Raw genomic sequence first — 18890 nt, 5'->3', positions numbered from 1 at the left:
GATACCTCTTTCTACCACCATCTCCTTTCCTAAGACAATATCTGTCCTTCAATTACTGCTTATAAGTGGCCATCAGAGAATCAGTCACACTGCTCCAGCAACTCACAGCTATTTATTGAGATGTGTGTGTGCCTATGAGCATGTGTGCATGTACATGAGTGGCGAATGAGTGAGTGAATGAACTGAAAGAATCTAAGAGTGAATTAATTGGTAAGCAAACGAGTGAATTAGTGACTTAATGAGTCAGCAAGTGAGTGAAGAAGAGTGTGTAAAATTGAGTAGATCATGCTCCTTGCTCCCACAACTAATCCAATAAGCGGTGGCATAAATTTTTCATCTTTATTAACACAAACAGAGGTTAAGAATAGCACAGGAAATGTTACAGACCATAAGCTGGATGAGAAAGATACTATATTCCTTTCTTCTCGCTGCTTTAACAAATTACTACAAACTTAGTGGCCTGAAACAACACAGATTGTCTTACAATCCTGGGGGATGGGGGTCCAAAATGGGTATCGATGGGCCAAGATCAAGGTGTCTACAGGGCTGTGCTCTCTGGAGCTCTAGGGGAGGATCTGTTTGCTAGCCTTCCCCAACTTCTGGCCACATCGTTTCCTGGCTTGTGGTTTCTTTCTCCATCTTCAAAGCCAGCAGTGCTGCATCTAATAATCTGCATCTGTCACCACATCTCCATCTCAAACTTTTGACACTCCTGCCTTCCTCTTACAGTGACCCACGTGATTACATAAAGTCCACCCAGGTAGCCCAGGATAATCCACCCATCTCAAATCCTTAACATAATCACATCTGCAAACTTTCTTTTGCCATGGAAGGTAGATAACACAATCATGGGCTTCTGGGTTTCAGATGTGGACATCTCTGTGGAGCCGTTATCGTACCTATCCTTCCTCAAGAGGATACCTTCCTCACAAATACCTTCCTCAGAGGGCATATGCAGTCACTGATTCCTACCCCACTGGAAGAGGGGCAGGAGGGAGATGAAGGAAGCATCAAAGCATTTACTAGATGCCCAAGCCTGGTACTTTTGCTCTTCTTCTTGTGGCCTGAGCACTGGGATTTTTGAAACCTCCTCAGACGGTTCCAGCATGCCCTCAAATTTGGGGAACACTGTTACAGAAGATATGCCAAGATCATATGCCACTACAATTGAGGGTCAAATCTGCCCTGAGATTTCTGGAAGAGAAGGGTCAAGGTATCTCAACTCTGGGTGCACATTACTGTCAGCTGGGGAGATTTTTGAAAGACTTTTTATTTTGAAGTGAGAAGAGAGTTGCAAAGATAGTACAGAAATTTCCTGTAGACCCATCACCCAGCTTCCTCTAACATTAGCATCTTACATAACCATGCTACATGTATCCGGACTAAGCAATCAACATTGGTACAGTACTGTTAGCCCAATGGAAGACTTCATTCACATTTCTCCAGTCTTTTCACCAATGCCTTTTCTCTTGGTCCAGAATCCTGTCCACATCTTCCATAGCACTGAGACACTGAATCTACTTAGTCTTTAATTTGTGTGAGTTTCTCAGGCTTTCTTTGCTTTCCGAAGACCTTGGCATGTTTGAAGAGTACCGGTCAAGTATTTTGTAGAATATCCCTTAATTTGGGCTTGTCTAACATTTTCTCATGATTAGACCATGGGTTATGGAATTGGGGAAAGATAATCGTTATTTGATTAAGGTGGTATCTGTCAGTTTTCTCCACTGGAAAGACACAATTTGAACTTTTCCACACTCTATTCATTAGAAGTGAGTCCCTACGTCCAGCCCACATGGCATGGGTACGTTATTCTCATCATTCGTTAGTTGCTCCATACTGCTTTGTTACCACCTCATTGCTCTTTATTAATAAGGTTGTAACAAGCTAGACCCAGCTAGTAAGCGGCAAAGCTAACATTTGAACTCATGTCTCCCTGACTCTAGGCCATGTTCTTTCCACTTCGTTATCATTCATTGCTAAGTCAAGAGGATCTCACAGTCTCTAAAGTAGGAGCTACCCCTCAGCTTGCCTATATAGTGTTCTTCAAATCAGTTCAAAGTAGGTCATGAGATCAGTCTGCAGGTTGCACTTTAAATAACAAAATAGGAACTATAACAGGACAGAAAAGAGTATATCACACACATAGTAAGTATAGTTTCATAAAGCTTTTGTTTCTGTATACTCTGTGTTTAGAGACCCTTATCTTTACAGTGGGGATAAAAATAGCACCTCCTCCAACCCACACATACACACACACATGGTTGTTATAGATTAAATCAATTGATGTAGGTAAAGCACTTAGAAAAGAGACTGGCACACATTAAGCAGTATATAAATATTATGAACTATGCATGTGCACAAATGGGTCATGATGTAAAATGTATTTCCTATTGTAAACTGCAATTAACAAGTTAGAAAACACTGAACTCATATCTCTAGACCAGCGTCAGCAGATTTCTGACCTCCAGCCCACTACTTGTTTTTGTAAAGTTTTATCAGGGGCATAACCATACTCATTGGTGTATATATTGTCTATGGCTACTTTTGAGCTACAATGGTAGAGTTGAGTACTTCCAATAGAAGCCATATGGCCCACAAAGTTGAAAATATTTACTATCTGGTTATCCAGACCCATAAACCTTCCTAGAGGTCATCTCATAATACAAGTGTTGTTAGATGCCTCTATTGAGGCCATCTGGCCCTGTTCTGCTACTGCCCTGGCAGGCATGTTTGCCCCTGCAGACCATTCTGGGCTGTGTGACTGCTGGGTGCTTGGGCCTTGAGAAGCTCACTACCCTCGACACTGAACTGGTGCCCACGCTTGCTTTATTTATCCACCTCCATGGCTGTTCATGGTGGAAAGCCAGAAACATGGTACACCGGTCAGGGTCCCAGTAGGAAACAGATGGCCATTCAAATTAGAAGAATTTGAGGCGTGTTTAATAAAGAAGCTCTTTACAAAGGGAAGGGCAAGGTGTAGGAAAGCCACAGGCATAGCAGAGTCCTCAGAGGCTAGTAAAAGCTGAGCTCTTACCACCCTTGGCAGGAGAGGACAAGCAGAGGGAGCAATTCCTGAACCTAGAAGGAGTCAGTCACTTGGAAAAGACCCTTAGTTGGAGCCAAGACCTCAGTCCCGGGTTGGAGAACCTGTGAAGAGGGAGCCAGAATAAGTGTCCTGACTTCACCTTCCTCTCTCCCTGATCTACTGTTGGGGTCCCCATTGGCCAAACTGAAATGGAAGCCAGATGGCATGAGACTCATTGATGTGGTCTCACCTTCCCAGGGCAAAAGGGCAGGGTGGAGAAGGTTGGAAAGTCTCAGCTACCAACACACATAGCATTGATTTAGAAATCCAGGCATGTTGACCGTGCTTAAGGTCCTCCAGACAATGTCCCCATTTCATCTCTTCAAGTTGAGAGTGTGGCCCAGACACCAAAGGGTGGCCACAGCTTTTACCTTTCACCACCTTGTCTTCCTAGATCTGTTAGGCTCCAGATGATTATCATGGGGTTAATCCTTCTGGATCTTTTCATCATGAGAAGGGTAGGAGGTCATGAATGGAGGCACAGATGAGCCGCTGGGGTTTTTGTGAGACTGAGCAGAGTCTGATTAATATTTATAGATGTTAGCCAAGTCCTTCCATCTCGGAGAGGAGCTATGTCCCATTCCCCTTGGTAGCCCAGCTCAAATCCAACAAACAGGTGAGCCAACCTGCGGTGGCCCTTGGGAAAAAGGACTGCAGCACAAAAAGCTAACTAGGCTGAGAAATGTTCTCACTGGCCAGACCCCTCTGCCCCCACCGCTAGCCCAGACTGCCTCAGCTGGCATCTGATATTTTACAGGCCCCTAAATGCAGCCATAAAACTAAAGCATGTCACCCGGAGGGTCTTTCTTGGCCAGTCCAAAGCACCCATTTTACAGATAGGAAATCATAGGCTTACAGGAAAGAAGGGGCTGGTCAGTAGTCCAGTCGCCTTGTCACAGAGCTGGGGATAAAATTCAGGACTAGGGACGCTCATCAATTTTCATATTTCTTTTACAGAAGATGGATGTTGAAGTCAGTCCTGGAGCCCTGGGAATGACTGTAAGTGCGGTCGGACTAGTCTTAGGCAGCTTTCTCATCAGGCTCAGTAACCGAGGCCGTACACTGGAACCATCGGCCTCGGAGGCACCAGTTCTGAGGAGGCAGCATGTGAAGCACAAGCTTGAGTCACGCAAATCAGCCCAAATTCAGACTCCCACCTGCTAGTGGCTATTTTACCCTAATTTTTGTGCTAATGAGGCTCCATTTTCCAGCCCTATCGATTCAGCACTATTATCAACCACCGAGTTGTATTAACCCCAGTACCTTCCAAGCAAGGACCTTAAAGTGTCCAAAGGTCACTAGATGACACTTCTATTGTCTTTCTTTCTTCCTTCATCTGGAAGAAGGGTAGAATATTTGCAACTGATTTCACAACAAATCAGAAGCCAGCTAGTTTGAGTGTAGCCATTAGGGCTCTGTTCTCTAACCCTGAGAGACAGGGATCCCTGATATGAGAGCAGAGAGGCCTCCTGAGAAGCCAAGGATTTGACCCCACTTTCATGGACTCAAGTGTAATTAGTAAAACCTCAAGGTTCTCCTCCCTCCACCTACCCCGCCCCCCAGTTCTTCAGAGCGATGAAGAATTTAGATGTATAGCCCAAATGCTCGGGTTTTAAATTAGACAACTTTGTCCTGACAGGAACCGAGTCACGGCTGTCATACCTGATTATTTTTAGAGTCACTACTAAACTCTTTGAATGGTGTGAGCTGCCACCATTCAAGGCAAACAGAAAGACTTCACATTTTATCATGACAGCTCAGAGCCATCCACCTCCTCGTGTTCGTTATTTCCATCCTGACTGTGGAAGGGATCATGCGGCATCTTGACAATCTTACGGCAAGGAAGGCAGACCCCATGGCTCTTTACTACATCTGAGGGACTGAAAGCTCCCATTGCTGAGCAAAGCCTGTGGCCTCCAGGAAGCCAAGGAGAAATATTCTAGAGGAAGGGGCTGCTCCCTAGCCTCGTCTGGATGAACCATCATTGCTCATGAGAAGCAGAAATGGACCCGCAAGTAACCAACCAATAAGAGTGGCTGTATGCAAATGCTGCAGGCTGGTGAATGATGTCACAGTCCCCTCCTCTGACTCAATAATGCCACCACCACTGAAAAGGCTGACTCCTGACCGTAGCTCTTCAGAGAGAAAAATTCACCGCAAGCAGAGCACCCTCTAGATTGTTCCTGGAGTGTGGAGACAGAAGTCTCTGCTATCCAAGTTACTGAATCCAGAAAAAAAAAATGACCTTATGAACATGGGAAAAGAAATTGAGCTAAGGCCCAAGGCAAATGTCTCTTCTTACATCCACTTTTTGCTGAATTACAGGAACAAGTTCAAGGAGCAGCAGCCAAATACCTACCTCAGCTTTAAAGAGTTCTCTAGAAAGTGTTCGGAAAAATGGAGATCCATCTCAAAACATGAAAAGGCCAAATATGAAGCCCTGGCCAAGCTCGACAAAGCCCGATACCAGGAAGAGATGATGAATTATGGTGGCAAGAAGAAGAAGAGGAGAAAGAGGGACCCCTACGCACCCAGACGGCCCCCATCGTCTTTCTTGCTCTTCTGCCAAGACCACTATGCCCAGCTGAAGAGGGAGAATCCGAACTGGTCTGTAGTGCAGGTGGCAAAGGCCTCAGGGAAGATGTGGTCAGCAACAACAGGTGCTGAAAAGCAGCCATATGAGCAAAGAGCAGCTCTCCTGAGAGCCAAGTACCAAGAGGACGTGGAAATCTACCGTAAACAACGTAAGGCCAACAAGGGCCACCAACGGTCAGCTAAGAACCAGCGAAGAGGGAAAATGGAGTCGGACAAGGCTGACGGATCCAATTAGAAATAAAATGTCATTCAACTGTATTGCCTGTCTCTGGTCTCCTGTGTGGCATTACAGCGGCCGTGGCTGCTGCTGCTTGGAGGAAGTGAGTGGGGTGGTAGTTGAGGTTGGGGTTTGGAAGCTGACCCTGGGGAGGGCTGGCTTTGAGACAGGTAGCAAAGGTGTCCACAGAGCAGCCCGTGAGGTCAGTACCTACAGAGCTTGGCTTGGGCAGGTCGGATGGGAGTCTCCAGGTGCAAAGTGGAAGTCATGGAGGTAAGGGCATCCTGGTTGCAAGTGGTTATCTAGGGCAGAAGACTCTCCTCAGGGTCAGGTGCATGAGCACCGGTCCTTCAGTCCTGCCATTCTCTTCAGCAGGAGGGCCAGAAGGCCTGGAGTTCAAGTTGCACTCCCAGTTCAGGCCCAGCAGAGGTTGAGAAACTGGAGTTTAGGTGGGCCTTGGGGGGTTTGGTTTCTCCAGTAATTCTAGAACTGCTGCGCCAGCAAGCCTTACATACCATTAGCCAAGATGAGACTCCAGTGGTGATCCCTACTCTAGTGGGGATGAAGCTCTGGACTGATTTTACAAAAACAGACATTTGACTCTGCCCAAGTCCTACAACTTGGAGAAAACCCTGTCATAATTTTGGTGGGCATCCACCCACTCATTTTTCTGTGCTTATAAGCATAACACACATGGGCATGGACATTTGTTGCCTTTCTGACTACCTGGTATCCATCCCTTCTCCTCTTGTTCACAGCACCTGCCTCCATCCAAGGCTTGATCAGATGAAGTCCTCCAGTCACACTGATTGGTTCAGTTACAGGCATGTGACCCATGCTGGTCCAATCAGAGTGGACCACAGAACTTTTGCAAGGGATCCTATGGCCCTGTATAGTATAGCCCTGAGGCTGTTGTGAGCCATTTGCCTCATTCTCGGGCCCCAATGTTAGTCTTTATGGCATCAGGGTATAGTCTTGAGATTTTCATTGAAGATGAACCCACATATTCCATCTTTTTGTCTAAGTTAGTTTGAATTAGGTTTTCTGCCACTTAAAGTCAAAACTGGTAATTTGACACAAATCAGATTGTTTTGTGTCTTTGCTGTAACTATTTTTCAGGCAACAATATACTATGGGCAACGTTTCATATCAATATAGATTGATACGAACTATTTTGAAATGGCTCTTGGCTTCTTGACATCAAAAAGACTGGGCCAAATTGCAAAAATGCTTTTTTGTCACCAGGTTATGCACGCAAGAGGCTTCCCTAATTCCATCTCCATTCCTATTCCATGATGCACTTACACTTCATACTGTACTGCTATTTGTACTCTCAAAACAAAAGTAAAAAGGCTTACTTTGAAAAGTCTTATAGGACTGGGTGAGCCTTTAGGGAATAGAAGGTAATAGAGTGGAGTGATTTCAAAATTCAATGTCTGGAATCAGGCTATTTGTGGGAGACTCACATGTGGCAGATCCTGTGCTGGGTACCGGGAGGCCCCGCATAGACTACTGTTAGGTTCCTGCCCTGAAAGAACTTTCCTTCTGATGAGAGAGTTGGTTGTGGGCATAAGCAACAGCACTACAAGGCACAGTTAAAGTGAAGACTGTACAAAGTGCCAGGGTGGAAGCAGGTACCCCCTACCAAGGCAACCTTTGAAGTCTTCAGGGAGGAAGCAGCTTTATCCTACTTGGCAACCTTGTACTGGTGTTGGCCAGATTCCTGTTTCCCATTCCCTGTTTCCTACAGTTGTTGTTCCAACTTGGCTCTGCTTCCCCTGCAGCCCAACCTCCACTCTCTCAGGAGACGTCCTCATTTTCTATTTCATTGAGAAAGCAGAGATCATCAAACCTAAGTGCTCTTTTTTCTTCTTTCTCAACATGTAATCCACACCCATCCCTTCCTTCTGGTCTCAAGTCTCACAGGAAGCTATAACGCACTTGCTACCCTGCTTCCCCTGCCTCCCTCAGGCCCTTGCTCCTCACTGCAAAGATGCAAATCCTTCAGCCTCTAAGCTCGCACAGATTGGCTTGGTGCTATGGTACAAATGGTTCTGATCTTAATGTCTGCAAGACCCTGGGCAAATTCTCTTTCCTCTGAGTCCTCCCCCATGCAATGGGGATGATGCCCACCTTGCAGGTTGCTTTAGTGAATAAATGATGTAATACATATAAGAGCACTTGACACAGTCATTAACACATAATAGGTACTGTGGTGGGCATCCTCTAGGGTGGCTGTCTCATGATTCTCCCTGCTGGTATCTATACCCATGTATGATCCCTTCTGATTAAATATGGGCAGAACATGTAACTTGCTTTTAATCAATAGAATGAAGGAAAACAGATAAGATGTGACTTCTGTGATTATGTAATGATATATAAAACTCCATCTTACTACTTGATATGCTCTAGAGATTCTCTGTGCTGGCTTGGTGAAGCAGCCAAGCTGAGGAAACCCACATGGCAAAGAATGGTGGTAAGTCTCTAGGAGCTGAGGGTGGCCTCAGACCGATAGCCCAACAAAAACTAAAGCTCCCAGTCCTACAACCATGAGGAACTGAATGTTCAGCAACTACATAAGCAGGGAAGTGGACCCCTCCCCAGTTGAGCCTCCAGATGAAAACCCAGCCCTCACTGACACCTTGATTGCAGCATTGTGAGGTCTCACAGCCAAGCTGAGCTGTTACTGGATTCCTGACCCACAGAAACCATGAGACAATGTGTATTGATTTAAGCCAGTAAGTGTATGGTGATTTGTTACATGACAATAGATAACCAATACAGTATTTAATAAATGCCTGATTTCTTATAATTCTAGAAGAGGCTGTCTTTAGCCTTATGTCTCTCTCTAGCCTCTACTTTAACTGTTTGATTTCCTTTCCTTTGTAACTTCCTGAAGGTGGAAAAGACCACCTCCATCCCTGCCCTGGGCAGAGTCCATCCTGGCTTGTACTCCTCTGTAGTGGTTCCAGTTAAGTTGTTTCCAGCCTGACCTGTGGGCTCCTGATGGGTAGCAGCTGGGTGTTGTACCACACTCCTTTCTGGGAAGTGGGCTGCCACACAGCCGGGCCCAGCCCTCATACTGCCCCTTTCTGGTTTCCTGTGTGATTAATTACATGAATGTGGGTGGCCAAGTCATAGTTTTGACAACAGTCTGCATCACCCCTGCTGAAGACAAATTCCATTAACATTCCTTTATGAAAAAGGCGACAGGAGGGTGTGAATCTGTAGGCTTCTAATGACTGTAATGTAATGACAGAGGAGGGAGGGAAGGAGGAGGAAGAGGAGGAGAAGGAGGAGGGGGAGGAGGAGGAGAGGTGGGAGCCTGGACTAAGTCAGTGGGCTAGAGGAGAAGCAGGCAGGAAGTGTGGTGTGGAGCCAGCGCTCCAGACCCACTCAGGTGGGCTGTGCCCCTGCCCTTGGAAAGAGGAAGGCAGAGTCTTTGGGCCCACTGCTGTCTCAATGGCTAAATCACTGCACTCTGATCCTTCTCTCCTAAAGCTTTTCCTATGTTCATTTATTCATTCATTTATTCATTTATTCAACAAATATTTATGTAAATCTTATGCTTGCAATATACCAGGAACTGTTCTGATGCTTGGAATACAGCAAGGTCTGTGATCTCTTACGTTCCAGGGAGGGGAAGACAGATAATAAGTCAACAAATAAACACACCGGATCATTTTTTGATAGTGCCAAGTGCTCCAAAGAAAATAAACAAGGGTAATGAGATAAACAGTGACAAGGGAGGTTGAGGGCATGTTAAATCAGTGGCCAAAGATGACATCTGAGTTTGGATTTAAAGGACAAGTAGAAACCAGGCATGCCAAGGTCTGAAGAAAGGGTTCTTCAAGCAGTGGGACAGCTAGTGCAAAGGTCCTGAGACAGAAGTGAGCTTGGCATATTAGAGGGAGGGAAGGGAGGCCAGAATGACAAGGTGTGAGCAAGTGGATGCCATGCAGCTGGAGAGGGGCAGACCTTAGAAAGGAGTTTATTTTAACATCTAAGTACAGTGGGAAGCCACAGAGTTTTCTGCAGGGCGAGCCATGTACATCCACTTTGATTTCTGGTTATTGGGCATTCTAGAGTCTTCAGAGACTACCAAGTGCCAACAAGGAGATGCTAGCCCCTCCAAGGTCTGCAAGAGCTAGAGGCAAGGTTAACAAATATCAAGCCCATGACATGTCTCTTTTTTGGAGGGGAAAAAATCAGGAGCCTCTACTTGGTACTCGTGGGAGCAACTGTAAGCTAAAAATCAAACATGAAAAGTGTGAAACTTCTACTCCTGTGATTCATAAGGGTAGGCATGGGTGGCAGAATGTTCCATAAGGACACTTCTTCCCAGGTCTCATGTTTGCATGTGGAACAGCTTTCACTCGAGTGGTGGTTGTCAACCTTGAGCCTATGTTAGAATCACCTCCGGAGCACCTGGGTGGCTCAGTCGGTTGAGCATTCAACTTCGGCTCAGGTCGTCTCGTGGTTTGTGAGTTTGAGCCCCACGTCAGGCTCTGTGCTGACAGGTCAGAGCCTAAACCCTGCTTCAGATTCTGTCTCCTTCTCTCTCTGCCCCTCCCCTGCTTGTTCTCTCTCTTTCTCTCTCTCTCTCTCTAAAAAATAAATAAACATTAAAAAAAAAGAATCACCTCTGAGCATGTTGGATACAGAATGCTATGTCCCCAAAAATGCCATTTTTCTGGGAGTTGGACCTAAACTTTGCATTTCCAAAAGTTCCCAGGTGACACTGATGCTGCTAGTCCCGGGCTCACAGATGAATTCTTCTCCCTCTTGCAACCCAGCCATTCACTTAGAAGAGTGAGTGAGACTTATCTGCCTACTGGGTTTGAGAGAAGGAGCTGACCATCCTTTTCTTTCTTCCCACCCCTCCTTGGCTGCAGAGTGCGCTCAGGTCTGTGTTCCAATTACTTCATTGGTAATAGAGGCGACAGGCTGACCCTCATGTTTTTCTCCTGCACTGCCAACGGATTTCAAACCTCATGGGAATGAGCATATTTATGTATTGGGTTTACCTCAAATCCCTACAGAGGAGTTGATCCCAGTTGAAAAACAATTGATTAGCATCTGGAACACATAACTGTATTGGGATCTTATAGCTGATTTTAGATGCCACTAAAGCACCAACTGTCTGAGGATGAAATGATCCAGTTTCTGGGCCTTTAAGTCTGAGGATCAGGTCCATGGACAGAGCATGGTCCTTAGGGTTAAGTCACCAAGGGGATGACACTCTCTTGTCATGTACCTCTAATCACACTCCCCAAAATAATACTTGCCCTTAGGTGTTCTGGAGAGTACACAAAACATCTGGGATATCACAGTAAATGAGGGCTGGTGTGTAAGAAGGACCCTATGAATGAGGGTGCCTGCCCTGGTGTCTAGAGGATGGTTTAAAGAAGAGAAGAACAACACAGAAAAAGGCAGTTGAAGCAGAAGAAAGCTTAGCCAGGGGCCTGAAGGGGGCCATGTGATGTTCCAGGCTGGCCTTGACCTCTGGGTTGGTGGGATGCCATGAATATGCTCATGTGGCCATCCCCTTGTAAGTTTCCATGCAATAGCTCTCACTACCCATTGCTCCCTTTCCAGTCCTTCCTCTGATGCCTGATTGATGTAAGACTCTTCCCCCTCAACAGGAAAGTGTTTCAGTGGTTGCCCATCGCCTGTGGCAGTCTGACACAGCATGAGCCCCTGCTGCCTCTGCACTGCCACCCACACTCAGCTTCTGCAGTAGTTCCCAGTGATCCCCACCTTCTGGTATTCACACCCTTGTGTAATACCTCCCTTTAAGTGTGGGCTGGACCTAGCGACTTACTTCTAATGAATAGAATAGGGCAAAAGTGATAAGATGTCACTTCTGTACCAGTGACTAGGGTGTAAAAAATGGTCTCTCTCTGTCTCTGTCTCTTGCTTGCTCAAAGCAAACTGACATGTTGAAAGCTGCCCTGTGGAGGGGCTCATGTGGAAAGGAACTGAGGGTGGCTTTGGCCAACACCCAGTGAGGAACTGAGGCCCCCTTTCAAACAGCCTACAAGGAATGAATCCTGCCAACAACCATGAATAAGCTTGGAGGTGGATCATTCCTCAGCTCCAGTGGACACCTTTACTGAACAGCCTTGTGACCCAGATAAGCCACTTCTGATTCCTGACTCACAGAGACTAAGCTAATAGATGCTGTTGTTTCATGCAACCACAGTTTGGGGTAATTTGTTACAAACCAATAGGTGATAATCCAGATTGAGTTATCAAGAGAGGCATAGTATCATGGAAAATACCTAAAAATGTGCGATGGCTTTGGAAACAGTGGGCAGTCTAGGGGAATATTCTGTGAAGCTTGTTAGAAAAATCTGGACTTTGAGGATGCTGCCAGTGAAGGCTCAAAAGGAAGCAAGGACATGTTATGGAAACTGGAAGGAGGGGATCCTTGTTTTGTAGTGGCAGAAAGCTTAGCAACACTATTGTCTGCAGTTACGTGAAAGTGCAACATGGCCCACTCAACTTAGTAACCTAGCCAAGGAGAGGTCCAAGCAAAGTGCCAAAGGCACCGACCACTTTCTTCTTGACATTTATGTGAGAAGAGATAAATCAAGGGAAAAATTGTTTAAAAAGGAGTCAGGACTTGACAGGTTTTGTTTTGTTTTGTTTTGTTTTAGAGAGAGAGAGAGAGAGAGAGAGAGAGAGCAAGAGTGGGGAGCAGAGGGGTGGAAGGAGAGAGAGAATCTTAAGCAAGATCCACACCAAGCCTGATGCGGGATTCAATCTCACAACCCTGAGATCATGACCTGAGCCAAAATCAAGAGTCAGATGCTCAACCGACTGAGCCACACAGGTACTCTGGGACTTGATAGTTTTGAAAACTCTCAATTTCCCAAGACAGCAAAGGACACTAAAATCAAGAAATGGCTTTCCAGTGCTGTCAGGGAAAGGTGGTCTGGAGATAAAGCTGAGAGTAAGGCTGTGCAGCCTTTGGTTGAGACCTCAGGAAGACCAAAAGAGCAGGGCGTCATTCAGTCACACAAGGTCCTTTAGAGAGATGACGGTGGTCTCACAGGTCCTCCAGATCAAACAGCAAGGCCTCTGGGAAGCATCAGAGTATCGCTCCTTGGTCACCTTAGCAGAAACTCAAGGTAGAGAAGGGTTTTGTTCAAAGAAATCTGTGGGCATGGCTTCCGTGTAAAGAGTGAATCTCAGATTTAGCGAAGACCCACAAAGGTCTGGAGAAAACTATGATCAGAAGAAGGACTGAGAGGGATGGAGTCAGCACAAAATAAAAAGAGGTCACTGGACTCCCCAGTCTCAATATATGCTTTCTTCCATGGGAAAAAAATGACTCAGAGGGAGAAAACAAGAGTTCAGAAGGTGGGGCGAACACTCATGGAGAATTATTCCCAGATTTTGAAGGTAATCAAGAAAGTTCCAGTATCTCCTGGGTAGATTTCAGAATTGTTATGGACCAGGGATTGCTTTATGGCTCACATTTCCCCCTGTTTTGAGTAGGAATGTCTGTAACCATTACCTTAGGCCTGTCCCACCATCGTGTGTTGGGTATGTGGGGGCCGAGAACTTTTCTCTCTGGTTTTGTAGAACTACAGCACCAGAGTAACTGTCTTCTAGAACCTGCCCTTAAGGAACCACACCCACGAGTCTCATCCATACCTGAACCGGATTTAGATGATGGTATTCTATACTCTGAGCTAATACTATCATGGGGTAAGACTTTGGGGACCCGAGGATGGGGTAACTGTATTTTGTGTGTGAAAGAAGAACGAGTCATTGGGGGCCAGAGGGCAGCCTGTGGTAGATACCTTCAGAAATGACCACATGATCTTCATCTCTTGGCATTTGTGCCCTCAGTCAATCCTCTCCCCTCTGTGTGGGCTGGACCCAGTGAATTGCTTCTAACAAGTAGAACACAGCAAAAATAGTAAGCTGCCACTGTTGAGATGAAGTTATAATGGACTGGGACTCCCGTCTTATCCTCTCCCTCTCTGACTCGCTCTGATGGGGTAAGCAGCCATGTTGAAGCCCGACAGAAAGGCACTGAGGTAGTCTCTGACTGACAGCACGGAGACACTCAATCCTTCAATCATGTGAGTAAGCTTGGAGCAAACCCTTCTCCCCAGTTGGGCTTTGAGATGACTTACAGTCTTGGCAGACACCTTGACTGTGGCCTGTGAGAAACCCTGAGCCAGAGGACCTAACTAAATCACAATCAGATTTCTAACACACAGAACATGTGAGGTAATGTTGTTTCAAGCCATATGTTCTGGGGAAATTTGTTACACAGCAATAGATGCTTATTATTATCCACCCAAAGGCCCTGCTATGCAGTATTTCCCCCAGAAATGTTATACCTTGACACTCTCCTCAGGGGTTTTGCACATGCTACTCCAGGCTGGGACCATCCTCCTTACCTTTTAGGTCTGGTAAACGTCTACCTTCAGATGACAGTCAGGTCAGGTGGCCCTTCCTCCAGGAAGCCCTCTTTGACTCTCCCACCCTCTTCTGTGCTCCTGTAACATATTATCATCCCACTGCAGATCACATTGTATCAACTGTCTCCCAAACTTGAGGAGAAGGGCAGAGGCTTTGCCTTATTCATCCTGGTACCCTTTAAAATCTTACACAATGCGTGATATGCAGTAAAATAATAATAGTAAACATTTATTGGATGCCTATGCTGTGCCTGGTACTGTTTGGGGTGAACCAGATGTAATTATTTGATTTGCTAATAAACCCAATGAGGCAAGAACTTTAAATACCTCCGTTTTGCAGGCAAGGAACTGAAACTCTAGGCCAGCTTCTCAGTGCCTGCTTGTTGGAATCATGAGAGGCACACTGCTCCTCCTGTCCTGTGGCTGGCAGTAGTCGGTCCCCTCCTCATGGGAACTCTGCAAACAGCAGAGCTGGCCCAGAAGGCTTCTTGAGCACCAACACTCACACTCTGTGCTTGACTGGCTACATAATGTAGTATTTCCAGAGAAATACCTGGATCTATCCCTTGGCACCTCCAAGAAAGGGCTTGGCTGGCATCCAGAGAATTTATTGGGCACCAGAAACCACACCTCCAGCTCTCTGCTCACAGCTGTGCGTCTGGTCTGCAGGCAGAGTGAGCATTTTCCTCCCCTCACACTCTGTCATTATAAACCACGTAAATTCCTCGATACTCATGTTGAAATGAACAGATGTGGCTCTGTATTTTTAATGCATTATCTGCAATTAGCAGCAGTGGGCATGAAGAACTCTGCCATCCCTGGGGCTGCCCCTCGTGGATGCAGCTGTGAGTACATTTGGGTTGAAGAATCTGGCCAGACTCCTCTGGCCTGTGCAGCTCTGGCAAGCGGGTGAGGGAACTTCCATTTGTAGAGTGTCTACTCTGCCAGCAAGCAGAAAGGGGACTGCTGAAGCCTGATCATCACTCCACTGCCAGCCTGGCCTCCCTTCTACCCATCTTGCTGTCAAAACACCCTGAGGGGGTGTTCTCTAAGCGGAGCCCCAGTGGGCAGACAGCAGTCCCAAAAGTCATGGGTACTAAAGGTTTTTACGGGCTTGAGGTCTGCGGTGTGGAGGAAAGGGTCTGTAAAGTGCAAATGGGGCATGCTCAGTGCCCATGGCAAACCTGAGAGGGTGTCTGCACGGACTTCTGAAAAGAAGGAAGCTGGTTAGGGTTAACGGGTGTGCACCAGCTTTGTCCAAAGAGGGACATTTTTGGCAATAAATACAGTGCTAGTAACTAGCATGTATTGGGCACTTTCCTTGGACCAGGCCCTGTTTCTAAGTGCTCTTCAAGCATCACCATATTTAATTCCAGAAGCAGTGTGGATGCCCATCCCACCCACCAAACCACAGCCAAAGACCACCAGGAATCCACCTGTAGTTGAACAAAGTTGGCATTATTGGCTTGTGGCAATGAGCCAGAGTGCACACCACTGGGAACTGTGGAGGTCCCAGTAAGAGGGTATTGGAAAGGACCTACTATAGGATTCAAGCCTGTGTTAGGTGATTTGGGGAGGGCTCAAGGAAGTAGAGCTTTGCTGTGGATTAGATGCTGTCACAAAGTAGGCATATGTTTACAACTGGGTAGTTCATAAATTTTATCTAGAAGGCAGGAAGAATGAAGCAGGACTAAAGTTGTAATTGGTAGAGCAGCAGCTGTCACTCATGTCAGCCAAGATGCAGAGGGAGGGGACTGTTCAGTCATCTTTGTGTCTTGGTAATGTTCTTGCTTGTGCTCGAGTTCAGATGTGATTATGAAGCAGTCCTGTTTTTGTCTTAACCCATCATGGTTATAGAACGGCCTGTGTGATGCTGATGTTTATGTTCAACAGGACAACACCAAGGTCTGCTGTGGGTGCCAGGCCAGCTCCCAGTGAAGCAGTGGCCTGATTTTGCCAGGCCAGTTTCCAGCCCTCAGGGGCTGCTGCTCTCTTTCTCAGCGGGCCCTGGGATTGTGCCAATTTACAGAAATAGGGAAACTGAGGCTCAGAGAGTTGTCATGGCCCGAAAGTGGTGCTGTGATTCCAGAGTCACTGGACTTAACTTGGGTGGGTGCAAAGGGAACGGGAGGGGAGGGGGTATGATTATGGGAAGCAAGGCGGTCCATGATGGGGATTGGCCACGGCAGAGAATAGAAAGAACATAGGCCTTGGAGTCAGAGATCTCCACTTTAGAAATCTATCCCTACCATTTACTAGCTAGGTGGTCCTGGGCAATTTATCGAACATCAGAGATTCAATTTCTTCTTTTGCATATAGGAATACAAAACTCTGTTTCCTAAGGTTATTGTGAGAACAAAAGTAAAAGACACAGGGTAGAGTGCCTATGTACCACCTGACAACAAGAGAGACCACTCTGAGCATGTGCTGCATGCCAGACACTGTTTTAAGTACCTCACATGTGTTGACTCATCTAATATAGCAACCCCATGAAGCAGAGTCTATAATAATCTCTGGTTTGCAGGTGAGAAGATGGAATACAGACAGATTAAGCAACTTATCTGAGGTCACACAGCTATCAGGTATCAGAACTCAGGCATTCTGACTCTAACATCCTTATTCTATGGCCTCTCATGAAAATTGTTGGGTCACTGCTCCTTCCCTTCCATAGCTGCAAGGGTTTCAAGACTCTGGTCAAATTTTGATGGCAATTTAATGCCCTGGAACTCCCAGGGTCCCAGACTCTTGCTTGTGGATGGGTCTAAGCTGTTTGCTTGGCTGTGGTTCTGAGAGCATTCATTGCCTTTTAGAAGGTCAAAACAATCTTGGCATTACAGACACCATAGATTCAGGCCACCGTGGTCAATAGATCAAATAAAACATAGTATTGCCTTTTGGTATTTCCATGCCTGTTAGTAAGTACTGGAATCAGAGAGAAACACTGGGAAATGAGTAAAAACTAAAGCGTGTTGGGGAACGGCCCAGTGAGGCAGCAGAAGCCCTCTTGTGGCAAGACTGATGTGTGGGCAGAAGGCAAATGGCTGCCCTAGAGGAAATGGACCAGCTGTGGCTGGTCTCCCTCAGTCCCAGAACAGCAGAAAACCATTGCCACAGCACCATGGTCCAAGGCTGACTCCACACTGCCTGGTTCTAACCTGTTGAGTGGGTTTATAGGTTCTGTCAACAGTTCTGGGAGACTGGGGGGCAGGAACTCCTAGACCCAGTAATTCTAGTGACCAAGGTCCTTCAGGCCATTCACCTCTCCCCTCCCCCTCCCCCGAGGCAGCGTTCTGCCACCACGTGGGGGAGACAAAGTCCTGGACCTCCCTTCAATATCCTCTCTGCTGTTTCCTACAGCCCCAGATCATTGTCATCAACCTTTTTGAGGCCCATCTGTTCTTAATTACATCTCTAAATCCCTAAGCATTACAACTCTGAGAACTTGGGAAATTTAGCTTCTTAGAGGATTTGTAATCATCACAGCAATCCCTAGTATTTACAGAGCTTCCTTTTGCAGACTATGAAATCCAGACAGACAATACTGTGGTGGTGAGGACACCCTGAAATTTCTCTCAAGTTCTCTTCATGGAGTGCCAGGCCCTTTGTCTTATTTTGTTTAGTTCAAGGAGGTGGATGAAAAGAGTAAGTTTTCTTCACTTTTTTTGAGGGAGACCAAAGAGCAGGTGGAAAGCTTATACCAGTGAGAAAGCTACATCTTGGGTTTTGTGCCCAGCCCATGCCCTCTTCTTTGGGTTACCCTGCTCCTCACCTGCCTCCTGTTGCCACCGCTGGAGGGATGGGCTCCTGTGGCTATGCTTGTCCCAGCTGAGGGTGCCCCTTCTTAGTATCAGCTGATTGGATGGGAGTTGATACTTGACTAGCCAGCTGAACAAATAAGATTCTCTCTCTTGATAATTTGAATCAAGAGGTATAGAAACTGGAAGTCAGTCTGACCCAGGGTCTGGAGTGACCATTTGAGACCACGTGTACTGATTAACAAGCAAGAGATAGGGGAATAGACTATCCAGTACCCGAGAGAGATGTTCTTCAGCACTTTCTGTCCTCTGTATTTGTTCAATAAACCCTTTGAATTCCTGAGCCAGGAACCGGCACATGAGGCCATTACTGCAGGAAGGTGAGCCATTGGAAATAAACTGAAAACTCCTGTTTTACTTTCTGTCACAACATGCCTTACCTTAGCTTTAGTGGAACATGAGTCCAGGCCCCATGAGTGCCATGTACATGAGATGGGAACAACTACACTTCCCATCTAATGGGGACAAACCAGATGCACCATGGGTGAATGGAAGATCAGCATGCCATCCATTCTGGACACCCCTGCTGACCTTTATCAGAAGCCAACATGGGCCTCCCCAGAGCTGCTGTGGTGTAGGGCATGGTTGCCCATGGCCTCCCAGCTTAAAGGAGAAGGACTGAGAAAAGTCCCTGTAAAAGGATTAGTTATGACACATCATAGCCATCTGGTCCCCCCATTGATCTGACAGCAGCAGCAGGGGTGGAAGGCAGCAGACACAGAGGCCTTGGGAGC

General features: G+C 46.5%; 2 protein-coding genes across 2 annotated transcripts in view; one reads left to right on the top strand and one right to left on the bottom strand.

Annotated features, from left to right (window-relative positions):
* Positions 1-18890, bottom strand: part of CSMD2 (CUB and Sushi multiple domains 2) — a 600117-nt gene that overhangs the window by 329402 nt on the left and 251825 nt on the right. The window lies entirely within an intron of this gene.
* Positions 5334-5915, top strand: HMGB4 (high mobility group box 4). The gene has a single exon (XM_047085754.1). The coding sequence runs from the start codon at positions 5334-5336 to the stop codon at positions 5913-5915; it is 582 nt and encodes a 193-aa protein (XP_046941710.1).

The sequence above is a fragment of the Lynx rufus genome, unplaced genomic scaffold, assembly GCF_022079265.1.
Source record: "Lynx rufus isolate CCGP_SWC_20201006 ecotype Redwood Valley unplaced genomic scaffold, mLynRuf1.p SCAF_2, whole genome shotgun sequence".
Classification (NCBI taxonomy): Eukaryota; Metazoa; Chordata; class Mammalia; order Carnivora; family Felidae; genus Lynx; species Lynx rufus.
This window is presented reverse-complemented; position numbering and strand designations above follow the sequence as displayed.